The sequence below is a fragment of the Fringilla coelebs genome, assembly GCF_963513975.1.
Source record: "Fringilla coelebs genome assembly, chromosome: 21".
In the NCBI taxonomy this organism is placed as follows: domain Eukaryota; kingdom Metazoa; phylum Chordata; class Aves; order Passeriformes; family Fringillidae; genus Fringilla; species Fringilla coelebs.
Genome location: NC_140047.1, coordinates 8740074 through 8753444, shown reverse-complemented (window position 1 = coordinate 8753444; position 13371 = coordinate 8740074). Strand labels below are relative to the sequence as shown.

Sequence of the window (13371 nt, the reverse complement as noted above, 5' to 3'; positions counted from 1 at the left end):
TCAAGGCCCGGCCCGTCCGACGTGGCAGCGCCTGCACCGAGCGCGGCCCGGCCCCGCCACCGCCCCGCCCGCCCCGAGCCAGCCCGGGCCCCGCCATGGGCCACAACGACATTATGAACACCGCCGAGGACTTCGCCGACCAGGTGCGTGCCCGCCTGCTTTCCCCCCTCGCGCCCGCCCGGCGGCCTTTGTGCGCCGGGGCCACGCTGAGGGGCCCGGCTGAGGCAGGCCGGGATGGCGGCGGGGTCGCTGCCGCCTCGGGGCCGCGCTGCGGCGGGGCGGTGGGGTTATGGAATTATAGAGCCATGGAGTGGTTTGGGCTGGGAGGGATCCTAAAGATCGTCTCGTTCAAGCCCTGCCATGGGCAGGGACACCTTCCGCTGGCCCAGGCTGCTCCAAGCACCGTCCAGCCTGGCCTTGGGCACTGCCAGGGATCCAGGGGCAGCCACAGCTTCTCTGTGCCAGGGCCTCACAGGGAAGAATTCTTTCCCAATACCCAGCCTAAGTTTCCTCTTTTTCGATTTGTAGCCGGTCTACTTTGCCTTCTCAGTGCCTTTTTCTGTTTCCATCTTTCCTGTAAGTTTCCTGTAAGTTGTCTCCGAGGGCACCCCGGGCCCGGCTCCCACCGCCGCAGGCCCAGCGGCCGCCCCTGCCTCGGGTGAGCCCCCGAGCCTCTCGGACAGCGAGTTCTCCTTGGAGACAGCCCTTCTCTTGGGAGGGATTAGGTGGAAGGAGAGCAGGAGCCGTCCCGGCTGGTGAAGAGAGCACAGAGGGGTGTGGGGGACTGCTGTGAGCTGGCAGGGATGGGTGAGTGACCGGGTTATCCAACCTGACAGGGTTAGATGGGATATTAGGGAGTAATTCCTCCCTGTGAGGGTGGGGAGGCCCTGCACAGGCTGCCCAGAGAAGCTGTGGCTGTCCCTGGATCCCTGTAAGACTTCAAGGCCAGGCTGGACAGGGCTTGGAGCAACCTGGGCTAGTGGAAGGTGCCCCTGCCCATCGCCAGGGTTTGGAACAAAATGAGCTTTAGGGTCTTTTCAAACCAAACCATTCTGTGATTTCATGAAACCCTGATGTATTTCTGGAAGCCCAAACTGGAAAATGTTGGTCAGCACCGTGGTGCTGTGCTCAGGATTGGGGCAGAAGGAAAGCAAACAAGCTGATGTTGTCTTGTAAACCTTCTTACGTTTATTTCAGTGGAGGCCCGAGTGATTTCTCTGTTAAATAGAAGTTTGTGATCTCTTACAATGTCTGACAACAGGATTATTTTGAGTGTAAGTAGTTGCTCTGCTGGGGATGGTGTTGCAAAGATCTTCACAGTCATGGTGATTCATCTAATCGACAATGAGAAGCAGCAAGTAATCATATTCAGCAAATTGGCTGGAAAATCTGATTCTGCCTGGTTCTACAACCACTGTGATTTAGTGTGAGTTGTGTGGTGCACAATAACACGTCACAGCTCTGAGGGGGCTGTGCTGCCTCTGTCTTTCATTGATTTCACTGGGAAAACCTGTTCTGCACTTCCTCCCCACCCCCAGATGGAAGAAGGAAAACTTGATTTAGAGTTTTAGATTAAAGCTTTTTGTAGTGTGTGGAATACTCAGTTTAAGGGCTATCTGGATTATCTTGGTCATTCTCTGTTTACCTTGTCCTCTTGCTCCTTTTCGAGAAGAAAGTAAACCATCACTGCAGTGTTCACATTACTTGCCAAAATTTGCAGTGCTTGTCCTGACCTTTTTATAACACCTCTCTATTTATTCCTGTGGGGTTATTTCTAGATGTCCTTAACACCCCTTTTTTCACTCTGCTGAAAGCTCTTTTGTCCAGCTTAAATGTAGTTTACCTCCTCCTGAAGTGAGTTTTAAATGGCACAAATTCACTTGTGCTTGGCCACATCCTGTTTAAAGATGAGTGTTGCTTTAAGCTGCAGAATTTAGAATTTTGCTTCTCTTACCAGCAGATTGCAAAAGAATTTTATGGTGTTCTGAGTAATAACTCCTGTGATAATTCTGCCTGGTAGCTCAATCAGAACCTTTCAGTGCTGTCTGTGCTGCTAAAGCTCAGTGTCACACCAATGTAGGAGTGACTTGCTAAACACTAACCTTTGGTATATATTGTGAAGTTAACACTTGGCATTACAGGAGCTGTTAGTTCATCTTGGATTAAAAAAAGTACTTGGAATGTTTGGACTGAAATTGTGTTGAAACTCCCCTGGTGGAGGCTGGACAATGGCTGTTCTGGGAGCTGAATGCATTCTCAGTAATGTTCTTTCTTTTTCCACTCTCTGTACTAGTGCTCAACACATAATGAGTCTTAATTTCTGTAGCATAAAAACCCTGTGGGAGAATGTTAGAGTTAATTCCATGGCTTATCAGGAAATCCTGAATGTCTCTTACAAAAGCAAGAATAATCTGTTCCTTAAATTCAAACAGTAAATCTTAGCTTTTCTCAGATACTGTAATTTCCCTTTGAATTACCAAATTATGCCCTAGATGCCAAGATACTCAGCAGTAGTAAGTGGCTGTTAATCCAGAGGTGAACTGTGCACTGTCTCACAGGCAGCTAAGCTTGCCAGACAGCCAGTTGTCAGTGAAAGGGCTTGTCCTACTTCTCCCAAGGCTACATTCCCCTTTTCTCTCTCACCAGCACTTTTGTCATTGAACTGGGGAGCTGAACTGGCAGGAGAAAAAATTGAGCATTTTTTTTTTCACTTGGTGCAGTTATCTCCATGTTTAGGTCGAGTGAGGCAATACTGAGGGTGAGATTGCTGGTAATAGGCTGCTCTGAGCTGTAAGGAATTGCAGTGAGGGGGCACTAACACCAGCCCAGTGTTACTAACTCAGTAATTTACATACTCAGAAGTTAAGCCCATTTTTAGTGATTTTTGTTAAAATATTACTTGGCAACCTCTTCAGTGGAGCCACCAGGTACTGAAAATAGCTGTGTCTGGGGCCTGCAGAGAGTGTTTAGGATTGTCTCTCCTTTGTAATCCCTTCCTAAGAGGGAGCAGATCTCAGGCAACTTTCCTAGTGTCTCTAATAATCTGTAGAAATAAATCCTTAGGAATGTGGGTGCTTGGTATTTCTGCTGTTCAAAAAAAAGGATTCGTGAACAAAAATGCAAGGAGACTATTGAGTCATTGCACTGCAGGGAGAGCCAGACTGGGGGAGTTTATTTAATTTTCCAAGATAAATGCTGATCTTTTTTGTCCAGATAATTCTGATATAGAATCACAGAACCATTTGAGTTGGAAGGGACCTTAAAGCCCATCTTGTTCTGCCCCTTGCCATGGACCTTCCACTCTCCCAGGTTTCTCCAAGCCCTGTCCAACCTGGCCTTGGGCACTGCCAGGGATGGAGCAGCCACAGCTTCTCTGGGCACCCTGTGCCAGGGCCTCCCCACCCTCACAAGGAGGAATTTCCTCCTAATTTGTAGCTTACATTTTAGTTTGAACCCATTATTTCTTGTCCTCAATATCCTATTTTGCAGAAAATGGAAGGGAGAAGAAAACATTTCATTCTTAGTCTGAACTTTGTCAGATTAAAAAAACTGAATTTGGAAATATTCTCTAGTACTTTGTCATGGCAGTGCACTTATTGTTTATCATTATAAGCTAATTAGCCTATTCTGGTTAGGCTGAGGAAAAATTTTCCCATGAAGAATGATAGTAAAATGCAATAAATTACTAAAAGTACCATTTTAAAGGTTTACTTAATAAATAGCCTTTTGGAAAAGGGAATTGGTATAAAGCACACTTCAGAAGGGAAAAGCCTTGAGAAATCTTCCTGCAATTAAAAACCTAATTAATATTGCTGGCAATGCTCTAGTGGGTCAGAGCCCTCTTCCTGCCTTTGGAAATAAATGGGGAAGCCTGTTCCCAGTTTTTTACAGTACTTTGTAGGCACTGGGCTAATGAATGTGATGGGTTTTGCTGTCCCTATGATTTTGGGGTGGGATCTCTTTGAGTGAATGTATCCAAGCTGGTAAAAGAAAGTGATTTTTTTTTTTTTTCCTCTGTGGATTGAGCATCCTTTTCCAGGAATGATCAGTGGTGTCCCTGGCTGCTGGAGGAATTTTTTCTCCCAGAACAAAGCAATCCCTTAAAAGTATTCAAGATATTTGGGATATGCCTTATCAGAAGCTCTATACTAATAGTGCTGTGCAGCTCAGGAGGGTTTCTGTATAGTGTGCTGTTCCTCACCATAATCAGAACTTCCCTGATCCATGAATACACAGGAAAAGACTTTGTGCCTGGACAGAACACACCTGCAAAAATTCTTAACTCATGACCATTTATTGGACTTGAAATACCTGTAATTGTACCATGGTATATACACTTTTATCAAAACAGAGTGGACTTTCAGCAAATTTGAAACTGTTGGAGGTTGGGTCCAAATGAATCACTTTATTGCCTCTCTTTTGATCAGGTCTTTATGGGTTTGAAAATTTCAGTCCCCCTTTAGAAAAATGGGGGGTTGAGCAGAGCTTTGATTAAGGGATCCCTGGATCTTGTACATCTTTAGTTATTAAACTTAAAGGAGCATTTAAATCTATCTTTGCCTTTCTAATCCCATTAGAGGGGGAAGTGGCAACACAAAGCCCCTCTGGCATATGTCAGTGACTTGGCTGCCAACACAGAACCAGCTGTTCTTCTTTAAAATAGTTTTATTTAGCATTTTCTTGTCTTTTCTCATGATGTTTCACCTCTTCCAAGGAGACAGGACATGTGGAGAGCAGTCAATGCAAAGCCCAGAGCAGAAAAGGCCCTGCAGTTTTTTAATGTTGTGAGTTTAATGCTGCCACCTCCATCAGTGGATTTGGATTAGGGTGTGTTGTGCTCAGTGCAGAGTGTGTTTCAGGTCCCATTTCTTAGCTGCACATATCAAACTGCAATTTTCCCATGTGTGCCACTTTATCTGTGTGAATCTTAAAGGAAGTGGGCTCAGGGTGCAGCTTTTGAGCCACATAGTGCTGGTGCTGTGCAGGGCCAGACCCAGGGTGACTGGTGCTATTCATTGAGTCCCACTGCTGGACCTCTCATGTTTCTTGTCATTTATTCAATCTTTAGTTAAATTACTCGAGTGATTTACACCCAGATCCTCTAATTGTGAGATCACTTGATGCCTGTTACATTCTCTTCTTGTAGTTGTGGTGTGGTTGTTATTTTCCTTTCACTCTGGATCTCCTGGTTCCTTTGGCTTGCCTTTTTGTTCCCACAGGCTGTTTCTGAAGCTTATTTGAGCTTGCTGTGTACAGGAGGCTCAGTTTGAGTGCAGCTCCAGGAGCTGTGGGTGCCCAGGGCTGATGTGTATGCTCTGAGGTTGCTTAGCACTGGAGCAGCCATGGGCTGCAGCCCCTCTGACTTGTCTGGAGCCCATTGGATGTGTGCACTCGTGTTTAATGGCCAGTGTTAAATTCCCTGTGTGTGCCAAGAGAACAGGTAAATGTTAAATGTCTTGTTGGATCCTTCCCCTGTGCTCTTCACGGTTCAAGGGCAGGAGAAAATGACGTCAACTCCCACTTCAAAACAGCAAAGATGAGGCCTGGAGGAAAATATTCTCTATTTGCTGATTTTTTTCAGCCTTTCTACAGCACTGTTTTTATCTTTTCCTTACAGATTCCCAGCACTTGTCTTCTTTCATTTCTTTCTAGACCAAAGTTGCTTGTTCTGTATCTTACAAACGACTTCTGGATTGTAAGAACTTTATTCTTAGTATTCCTCAGCAAGTTTCCTCAACCTCACACTGAAACCCAGGAGGGAGGAAAGCTGTAAACCAAGATGTGTGGCTCATTCAGTGAGTGACAAAGATCAGAAATTCTCTTCTGACTCATTCATCCAACTGTTGACATGGCTTAAAAAAACCTGAAGTGGCAGCCTTCAGAAGGCAGAGTACAGCTGCACTTAAAATGCACTTGATTAAGGTGAATTTTGACCCTTAGACTCTGGATTCAGGTAGTACAACAGTGCAGTTTGTACCAATATTAACTATTTAATTGACCATTAAGAATGTTTGCTTTTTTTTTTTTTTTGGTGATAATCTGTAATTGCACAGTGAGCTAGGCTTGTCATTTGCATAGCTTTTAGTATTGACTGATTGCTGCTGGCAGGAATAAACTGTCAGAAGTGGCTTTTGTCTCCTTCCTGCTGGAAGTCTCAATTAAGTAATAACCAGTGCTGCCTAGAAAATGGGTTGACAATTAGACACTTGTCCTACCCCAGAGGCTGTAAGCTTTCCTGTGCACCCCACAGCCCTATAGAACACGATCCTCTAAACTCTGGCAATTTTGTATTTATTCCTTTAATTGTTGTAATTGCAGAACAAACTGATCCAGGAGCCTGCAAGATGAAAGGGGCCCAGATAAGTCTTCCATTCCCAAAAACTAAAGCTCAGCATCTGTTGCATGATGATATCACTTCCTTTTAACCGCTGCATTGAACTGTGGCTATAAACCTCTGTTTCCTTTCTGCAGAGGATGCTCCTTTGAATGGAAGTAAAAACCTGCCTAGAGGACAGAGGGTGCAGTTCCATGCAGGGGTTATGTGGAGCTAAGATGTGCTGCTGCTCAAGTACCTTGCCTTGTTTGCACTGAGCTGTTGGAGGGAACGAGTTTGTTTGGCAAATAATTTAGTAATCTTTTTTAATTTGTACAGAACTTGTCTTCTATCAGCCTGGCTCTTTCAATCTGTGTTGTTGGAGGGTGGTGAGGGCCTGAGCACATGGGTGGGAGCAGGACTGCCCTTTCAGCTCCGGGCTATCTGATAGCTAAGCTGTAACATGAAACCCTGGGATAGAGAAACTAAAACCAAGGTCAGCCTTCATTAGCGAGAACTCCATCAAAGCACAGTTCCTGTTACAGAAATGTCCTGCTGGATTCTGCTTTTTTCCAAGTCCTCTTCTGCTTTTTTCCAAATCCTAGTCCAGTGGTGAATGACAACAGGTTTCCCCTGCTGCTCCCAGTGGGTGAAGAAGCATTTCATTAAACCCAAGTCCCAGTTTCTCTCTGGATGTCCGTGACCCTGAGTGCATGAGAACTGCTGATCTCAGTGTGCAGAGAGCAGGGCTGTGTTATCCCTGCAGTGTCCCTTTCCCTGCCTTCCCTGCTAATGCCCTGTGTGCCCCTGCAGTTCCTGAGGGTGACCAAGCAGTACCTGCCCCACGTGGCCCGGCTGTGCCTGATCAGCACCTTCCTGGAGGATGGCATCCGCATGTGGTTCCAGTGGAGTGAACAGAGGGAATACATCGATGGCACGTGGAACTGTGGCTACTTCCTGGCCTCCATCTTTGTGATCCTAAACCTCTTTGGGCAGCTGAGTAAGTGGCTCTAGGGCTGTTCAGGTGCAGGCAGAGCACTCCAGCGTGGCTGCAGCCCTGTTAATCATGGCAGCGTGGGATGCCTTGCTGATTTCCTGATAGCTCCTGACAGCTCAGAAATGATAGTACTACATGGGCTGAATGAATTGAAAAGAACTCTGAATTGACCTGCTTCAGCCTTTCCTGGAAGCAGTCATAGAGAGTTCCTTGTGACACACTGCCTCTGAGTCAGAGATGCCAAGAATCCACCAAGGCAATCTGCTTTCAGTTCTGTACATGCATCCATGAAAGCCACACCCAGTTCTCTAAATTAAATACTCCTGTTCTTTTAAACAGGGCAGTGTTGAGACTTTGTCAGCCTCCTGTTTTTATGGGCATTCATCTCCAAGCAAAATCTTACCTTGGAGAGGGTGCATTTAAGCCCGAGTGAGGTGCTTTTGTCAGAGATTTTTCCAAAGCCCAGGAATCAAGATAATCCCAGAAGGAGTGCACTGCTATGTGTCTGCTGGGTGGGTTGAAATGGAGAGAGGAAAAGTCCTGTTCTGTTTATATTATGTCCCTGATTTACTGTTGCTGATTGCCAATTTCTTATCTTGTGTCTTGATTTAGATTTTTTGCTCTCACTATTTTTTGTAGGGTCACCTTAATTTAATGTAGTTGCCAGTCCTCATGTTAAAGTGACAAAGGCCATTGGTACTTTCTGATGGAAGTTTTGAGAAAGGTTTTGGGTTTTATCCTTTTAAGGAAAAGGAATACAGCATGATGGGCCTAACAGTTATCTCACAAATGAAAAAGTAAAATCCAAGTTAGCACTCCTGCAGGAGCTTTTCCAAGTGTAACTGTGTTCAATTTCCCCAACTCAGGTGGCTGTATCCTGGTGCTGAGTAGGAACTTTGTGCAATATGCCTGCTTTGGACTGTTTGGAATTATAGCATTACAGGTAGGAGGCTTAAATCTTCATCCCTTCTAAACTGTACCTTTCAAATCTCTCTTAGCCCCAGTACTCCCAACACGTTTAAATATAACTTGCAACCCTGGAATTTTTCTCCACCCTGGCTTAGTGCCAGTCCTTGATGGCATTGAACTATTTTGCTGCTTCTGTTCTCCTGGTGTGCCCAATAGATGTGATTGCAATTAGTCAGCTTGGAGACATTCATTCAATACTTGACCTTGACCAATTTAGCAGAAGTAACTGGCAATTTACCTGGATGTCAGTTAATGAGCCAAATGCGGAATTTGCAGTTGCTTTGGCCTTCGGCTGTGTTCCCATCACAAAGGATCCTATCTAGTAGCATCCTTCCCCTACAAAACCAGGGAATTTTGGGGGCCCTGAAGGACAAATCAAATTCTTCCTTCCCTTCCCTGTGTCACATGGACTCATTACCACACTGATGTAATTACTTTGTTTCCCTCACTATATTGTATTTACAATCAAATTGTGCTGTGTCTGATACCGACTTGAGATTGTAACAGAAATTCAGAACTTCAGTGTCATTTATATGGTGTTTTAACCTGTTTTATTCTTTGCCTAGACTATTGCATACAGCATTCTATGGGACCTGAAGTTCTTGATGAGGTATGCCTGCTTCTGGAAGTTTTTATGGAAACAGAATGAAAACTGACACTTGGTGGCAGAGGAAATGACATTTGTACATAGTATTTACTAGAAAGATTTTACAAGTGATGCATTTACATTAAAGAAGAAATAATAGCTCCTGAAAAAATCAGGGCATTAAATAGTAGGCAGCAGGCTCAGGAAGGAAAAGCCTAATCCTAACCCACTAGGATCCAAGTGCTTCTGCTGCTAACCTGGCTGAGAGCTCAACCAACTGTCTACACTTGATCAGAGTTGCTTTTATTTCCTAAATGGCTAAAATAGCAACTCTGCTTCTGCATGACTGAAGCCATTTTCTGAGAAAACTACAGCATGTGGTCACTGGAATGGTTTCTGGGATTTTAAGCCTCTTAACACCTTCCCTAAGGAGAAGACAAGATTATAAACTTGAGCTTTCCTGTCAGGCCCTGAGTGATGGCTGGCTGTTGTCTTTGCACCCCTCTGAGGGGAGGCCAGCCAAAGAGCTACACTCTGGGCTTACTACAGCCCTGTCAATGTGTAACTTTTCAGCAGTGCTGCTGCTCTGTTTTCTCAAAGCAACCTCTGAACTACTTTGGCATATATGGCTAAACCTGAGGTACAGAATAACTTGAACACAACAAAATCCATGTTGTAACTGCCCCTGAAGCAACTGTGCCTGGATGGTGGGTGCTGGACTTCCCTGGCAGGCTGTGTTCCCACAAATCCTGGGTGTGCTCAGTGCTGTTGGGGCTGGGAAGTCTAACACAGACCAACACATCCCACAGTGCAGAGCAAGTCACTCCTCACTCTCACATAGATCCTTACTGAAATTGTCAGATAAGACTTTACAGATATAGATCAGTGCAAGCTGTACTAAACTGCTTTTTTTGTTTTTCTTTTTTCCCCATTTATGTAGGAATCTTGCCCTTGGGGGAGGCTTGCTGCTGCTTCTGGCCGAGTCCCGCTCGGAAGGGAAGAGCATGTTTGCTGGTGTGCCCACCATGAGGGAGAGCTCCCCAAGGCAGTACATGCAGCTGGGGGGACGTGTGCTGCTCGTCCTCATGTTCATGACACTGCTACACTTTGACATGAACTTCTTTTCTGTAAGTATCTCAGCATTAAAGTATGAATTGAGCAACTAGAATGTAGCACCAGTGCCCAGGTGGGCTGCAGGATCTGCTCAATGCTTATTGAAATCTATAAGTAAAATTAATAGTTTAGAAAATGTTATTAGGTTATCTTGCCATGACAGCTGAACTTATCCAAGCTCTGCTCTGGTGTATCTATTTAAAAACTCTGCTCTGGTGTGTCTATTTTTATTTTATTTTGATGTTGGTGTTTCTGTTTAAGAACTGTGTAAGTAAATGGCTTTTTTTCATGGCTTTTTTTTCCTTGCAGATTCTGCAGAACATTGTGGGCACAGCCCTGATTATCTTGGTGGCAATTGGCTTCAAGACTAAGCTGGCTGCCTTGACTCTGGTCATCTGGCTCTTTGGCATCAACATCTACTTCAATGCCTTCTGGACCGTCCCAGCCTACAAGCCCATGCACGACTTCCTCAAATACGATTTCTTCCAGACCATGTCTGTCATTGGAGGGCTCCTCCTCGTGGTTGCACTGGGTCCTGGTGGAGTCTCCATGGATGAGAAGAAAAAAGAGTGGTAACAGGAATAGCAACACTTCTTGGGACATACTGTACTAAGTCCAGAACTGATTCTCTATGGATTCAACAAAAACTGCCAGCATTTTACACGTACATGCCCCCTTCCTATAAAAGGCACAGATGTTTTGAATTTGATTTACTGTGGCACCAGTAATACAATAGATAAAATCCTATTTCTTCAAGGAATGTTGCCTAGGCTTATTCTAACTTCCTAGATTTGGAACTAACCCAAGGAACCTGCATTTTGCTGATGCTTCAGTGAATTGCAGTAGAACAGTTGCTGTCTGGAATGTCAGCAATGTCTTAAAATTTGCAGAAAGGTGAGCAGATACAGCTGGATCATTCAGTGTGGTGTTGGGTTGTAGCTATAACTAAAAAAGTGGATCCCCTTTCTTGCCCTTATCAAAACTGTCTTGTGCATAAGGAGTTCCATGGCTGGTTATATCATGGCTTATCAAGGTGAAAAGCAGCATCAAAGAAAACTTAGAAAATCACTGTTATTTTGCTGCTCAGAGGCCTGTAATTCCCTTTTGTTCAGCAGGGAAGGGTCTTTCCTGCTTCTGAACAGAAGGCAAAAAGAAAACCCTGAAAGTAGTTGTATTCCTTTCTGGGTAAGAAAAGGGAGAGGATTGTCTAACATGTCCCAGTTCTGCCCTTGAGGGGAACAAGGGGAAATCCTGTATTGTTAATCATGAATCCTGTATTGCTAATCAGATTTAAAGGAAGTGGGGGAGATAATCCTGAGGAGACAGAACGTTAGATTCTGTGAAAATTCTGTGCCAAAAGAATTCTTTATTCTACATTCTTTCCCCAAAAGTTGCCCCTCCTGAATTCCCAAGAAGGGAGCAAAATTGTGCTGCAAGTTCCATAATAAAAGCTCCTTTCTGCTGTTAACCAGCTTCCATCCATATATACCCCAAATTCATATTTGAATTGCAGGTTAATGGTGAAAATGTCTTGAGAATTACAGAAACTCCCCTTTTCTGTGCACTCAGTACTTGCCAGATGAGAGCAGTCAATCTCCTAATCTGTAGTCTTTGCTTCTTAGATTCACTTCTGTCAGTCTCTTGGCTGCAAGAGTCCCAGCTGACTGAAGAGCTGGGCTGCTGAGCTCTCCAGGACAGCCCCTCCTCCTCTGCCACCTCAGAGCACCCTGAGCTGTGCAGGGTGGAAATGTGGAAGTGGCCCCTGTTCCCAACGTTACAAACGGTTGTAGCTGAGGAATGTGAGTGCAAAGCCTGGGCAGTGGAGAAGCAGCCAGGGGTGCACCTTCCCTGGGAGGAACTCTGGAGGGTGAGGAGAGGAAGGCCCTGTCTGGCTTCTCAGTGCCACGACCTCTGTGCCATGACCATGCTTAGTGCTGCTCAGGGGAGGCCTTGTGTCCTCTCTTAGTCGACTAGGTGTGAACCTGTTTCACTAGATTGTGGAGGAATTCTAGACAGCATGAGCCCTACCAACTTCCTGCCATTACACTGATTCCTTGCTCCGTTGCCTCCCCTGAGGAAGATGCTCAGCTCTTTGTTCAAGGAGGAATTCAGCTGAACATCTCCAGTGGGAGCTGTTCCCCAGGGTCTCCTGATAAGGACACTCACCTGGACAGTTCAGTTAAACTGTTGCTTTTTAGGGGAGAAAACTGGGCTGAAAGAAATGATGAAAAATAAAAGAGCACTGTTGAAAGTTAAACCAGTGATTTCATCATCTTAAGGGGATAATAGCCTCTGTAAGGGCAAGATGTGCTGCTGCTGGAGGAAGCCAGTTGCTATCCCAGAATAGTTAGGGTTGGAAGGGATCTCTGGAGATCATCTAGTCCAACCCCCGTGTCCAGATTGATGGGAGGGGAATTCGGCATTAAGCTCAGGTCACTGATGGCTTTCTTTTCAAGGAAGTTTTCACCTCAGAGTGTTCTGTGTTCCTGACTTCCTGGCTAAACAAACTGGTCCTTTCAGTCCCAGATCCGCAGCACAGGAGGCTTTCATTGTTCCACTGCAGGTCTTACAACGGTTCTAGACTGATCAAGGCAGCCACTCTCAGATACCTGAACTGCTGTTGATGTTCATAGTATTTATAACTGACAGAAACTACTCCTGCAAGTAGCCCCTTGTTTTCACTTCCTTGTGTCCTGTCTAAGGAGCTGGATGACAGACTAGTCTGAAATATTGACCAGTTTCCTCTGCAAAAATCAAGTCCCCTTTCCAACAAAAGACCCTAGAAAAGGAACTGCTGCTGTCCCCTGCAGCAGGAATACTTAGGTATTCCAGGGGCACAGTTAGGTGGAGGGCATTATCAGATACTTCTAGGCAGCACAATGTGCAGACTTATTAACTGTGAGTCCTGATGCGGAAGATTCTGGTTTCCTACATACACTGCTGTACTTGTGCATCTCCCAGAAATTCAGTGACCTCTCCCCATGGCTGAGAAGCTCTCACAAGCAGGATGTCAGCTACCAATTGGCTCTGCAAAGTGTTCTGGAATTCATTCTGAATATATTTTTGCTTTCTATGTGGAAAAAAAAAAAACGAAATAAGTATAAATTCTCATTTTATGCTGTATTTTGTACCTTAGTTGTGTTTGAAAATGTTTTGATTTTTGAAAACAATCAAAATAAAACAATGGCATCTTTGTATCCACTTGGCGTGTGTGGCTGGTGATGCTCCACCGCTGAGCTGCTCTGCTTTCCTGCCTAAGAAAAACCAGGTTTCTGTAAAAAACTGAGGTGTCTGGACTTGACTGCAGCAGCCATCCTTCCCATGGTGTGGGGCTGGCTTGAAGGTCTTGGAATGCAACTTAATTCCAGCCCATTATTCCCCTCCACACCTGTA

General features: G+C 45.1%; 1 protein-coding gene across 2 annotated transcripts; it reads left to right on the top strand.

Moving 5' to 3' along the window:
- The first annotated feature begins 11 nt into the window (after nucleotides 1-11).
- Nucleotides 12-13175, top strand: SURF4 (surfeit 4). Of its 2 annotated transcripts, none has more exons than XM_084219867.1 (6): nucleotides 12-143; nucleotides 7127-7313; nucleotides 8177-8253; nucleotides 8846-8889; nucleotides 9806-9992; nucleotides 10288-13175. In XM_084219867.1, exons 1-6 carry the CDS (start codon nucleotides 96-98, stop codon nucleotides 10552-10554), a joined length of 810 nt encoding a protein of 269 aa, XP_084075993.1. In that variant the 5' UTR covers nucleotides 12-95; the 3' UTR covers nucleotides 10555-13175. The 2 variants fall into 2 exon arrangements, with proteins under 2 accessions (XP_084075993.1, XP_084075994.1); XM_084219868.1 differs by lacking the exon at nucleotides 12-143 and adding an exon at nucleotides 1256-1274.
- Nucleotides 13176-13371: the final 196 nt, after the last annotated feature.

What these genes read in the sequence shown, in the direction of transcription:
- SURF4 (XM_084219867.1), top strand. Translation starts at nt 96, where the DNA reads ATGGGCCACAACGACATTATGAACACCGCCGAGGACTTCGCCGACCAG. An exon ending in GACCTGAAGTTCTTGATGAG is followed by an intron (nt 8,890 to 9,805) that starts GTATGCCTGCTT and finishes CCATTTATGTAG; the next exon opens with GAATCTTGCCCTTGGGGGAG. An exon ending in TTGACATGAACTTCTTTTCT is followed by an intron (nt 9,993 to 10,287) that starts GTAAGTATCTCA and finishes TTTTCCTTGCAG; the next exon opens with ATTCTGCAGAACATTGTGGG.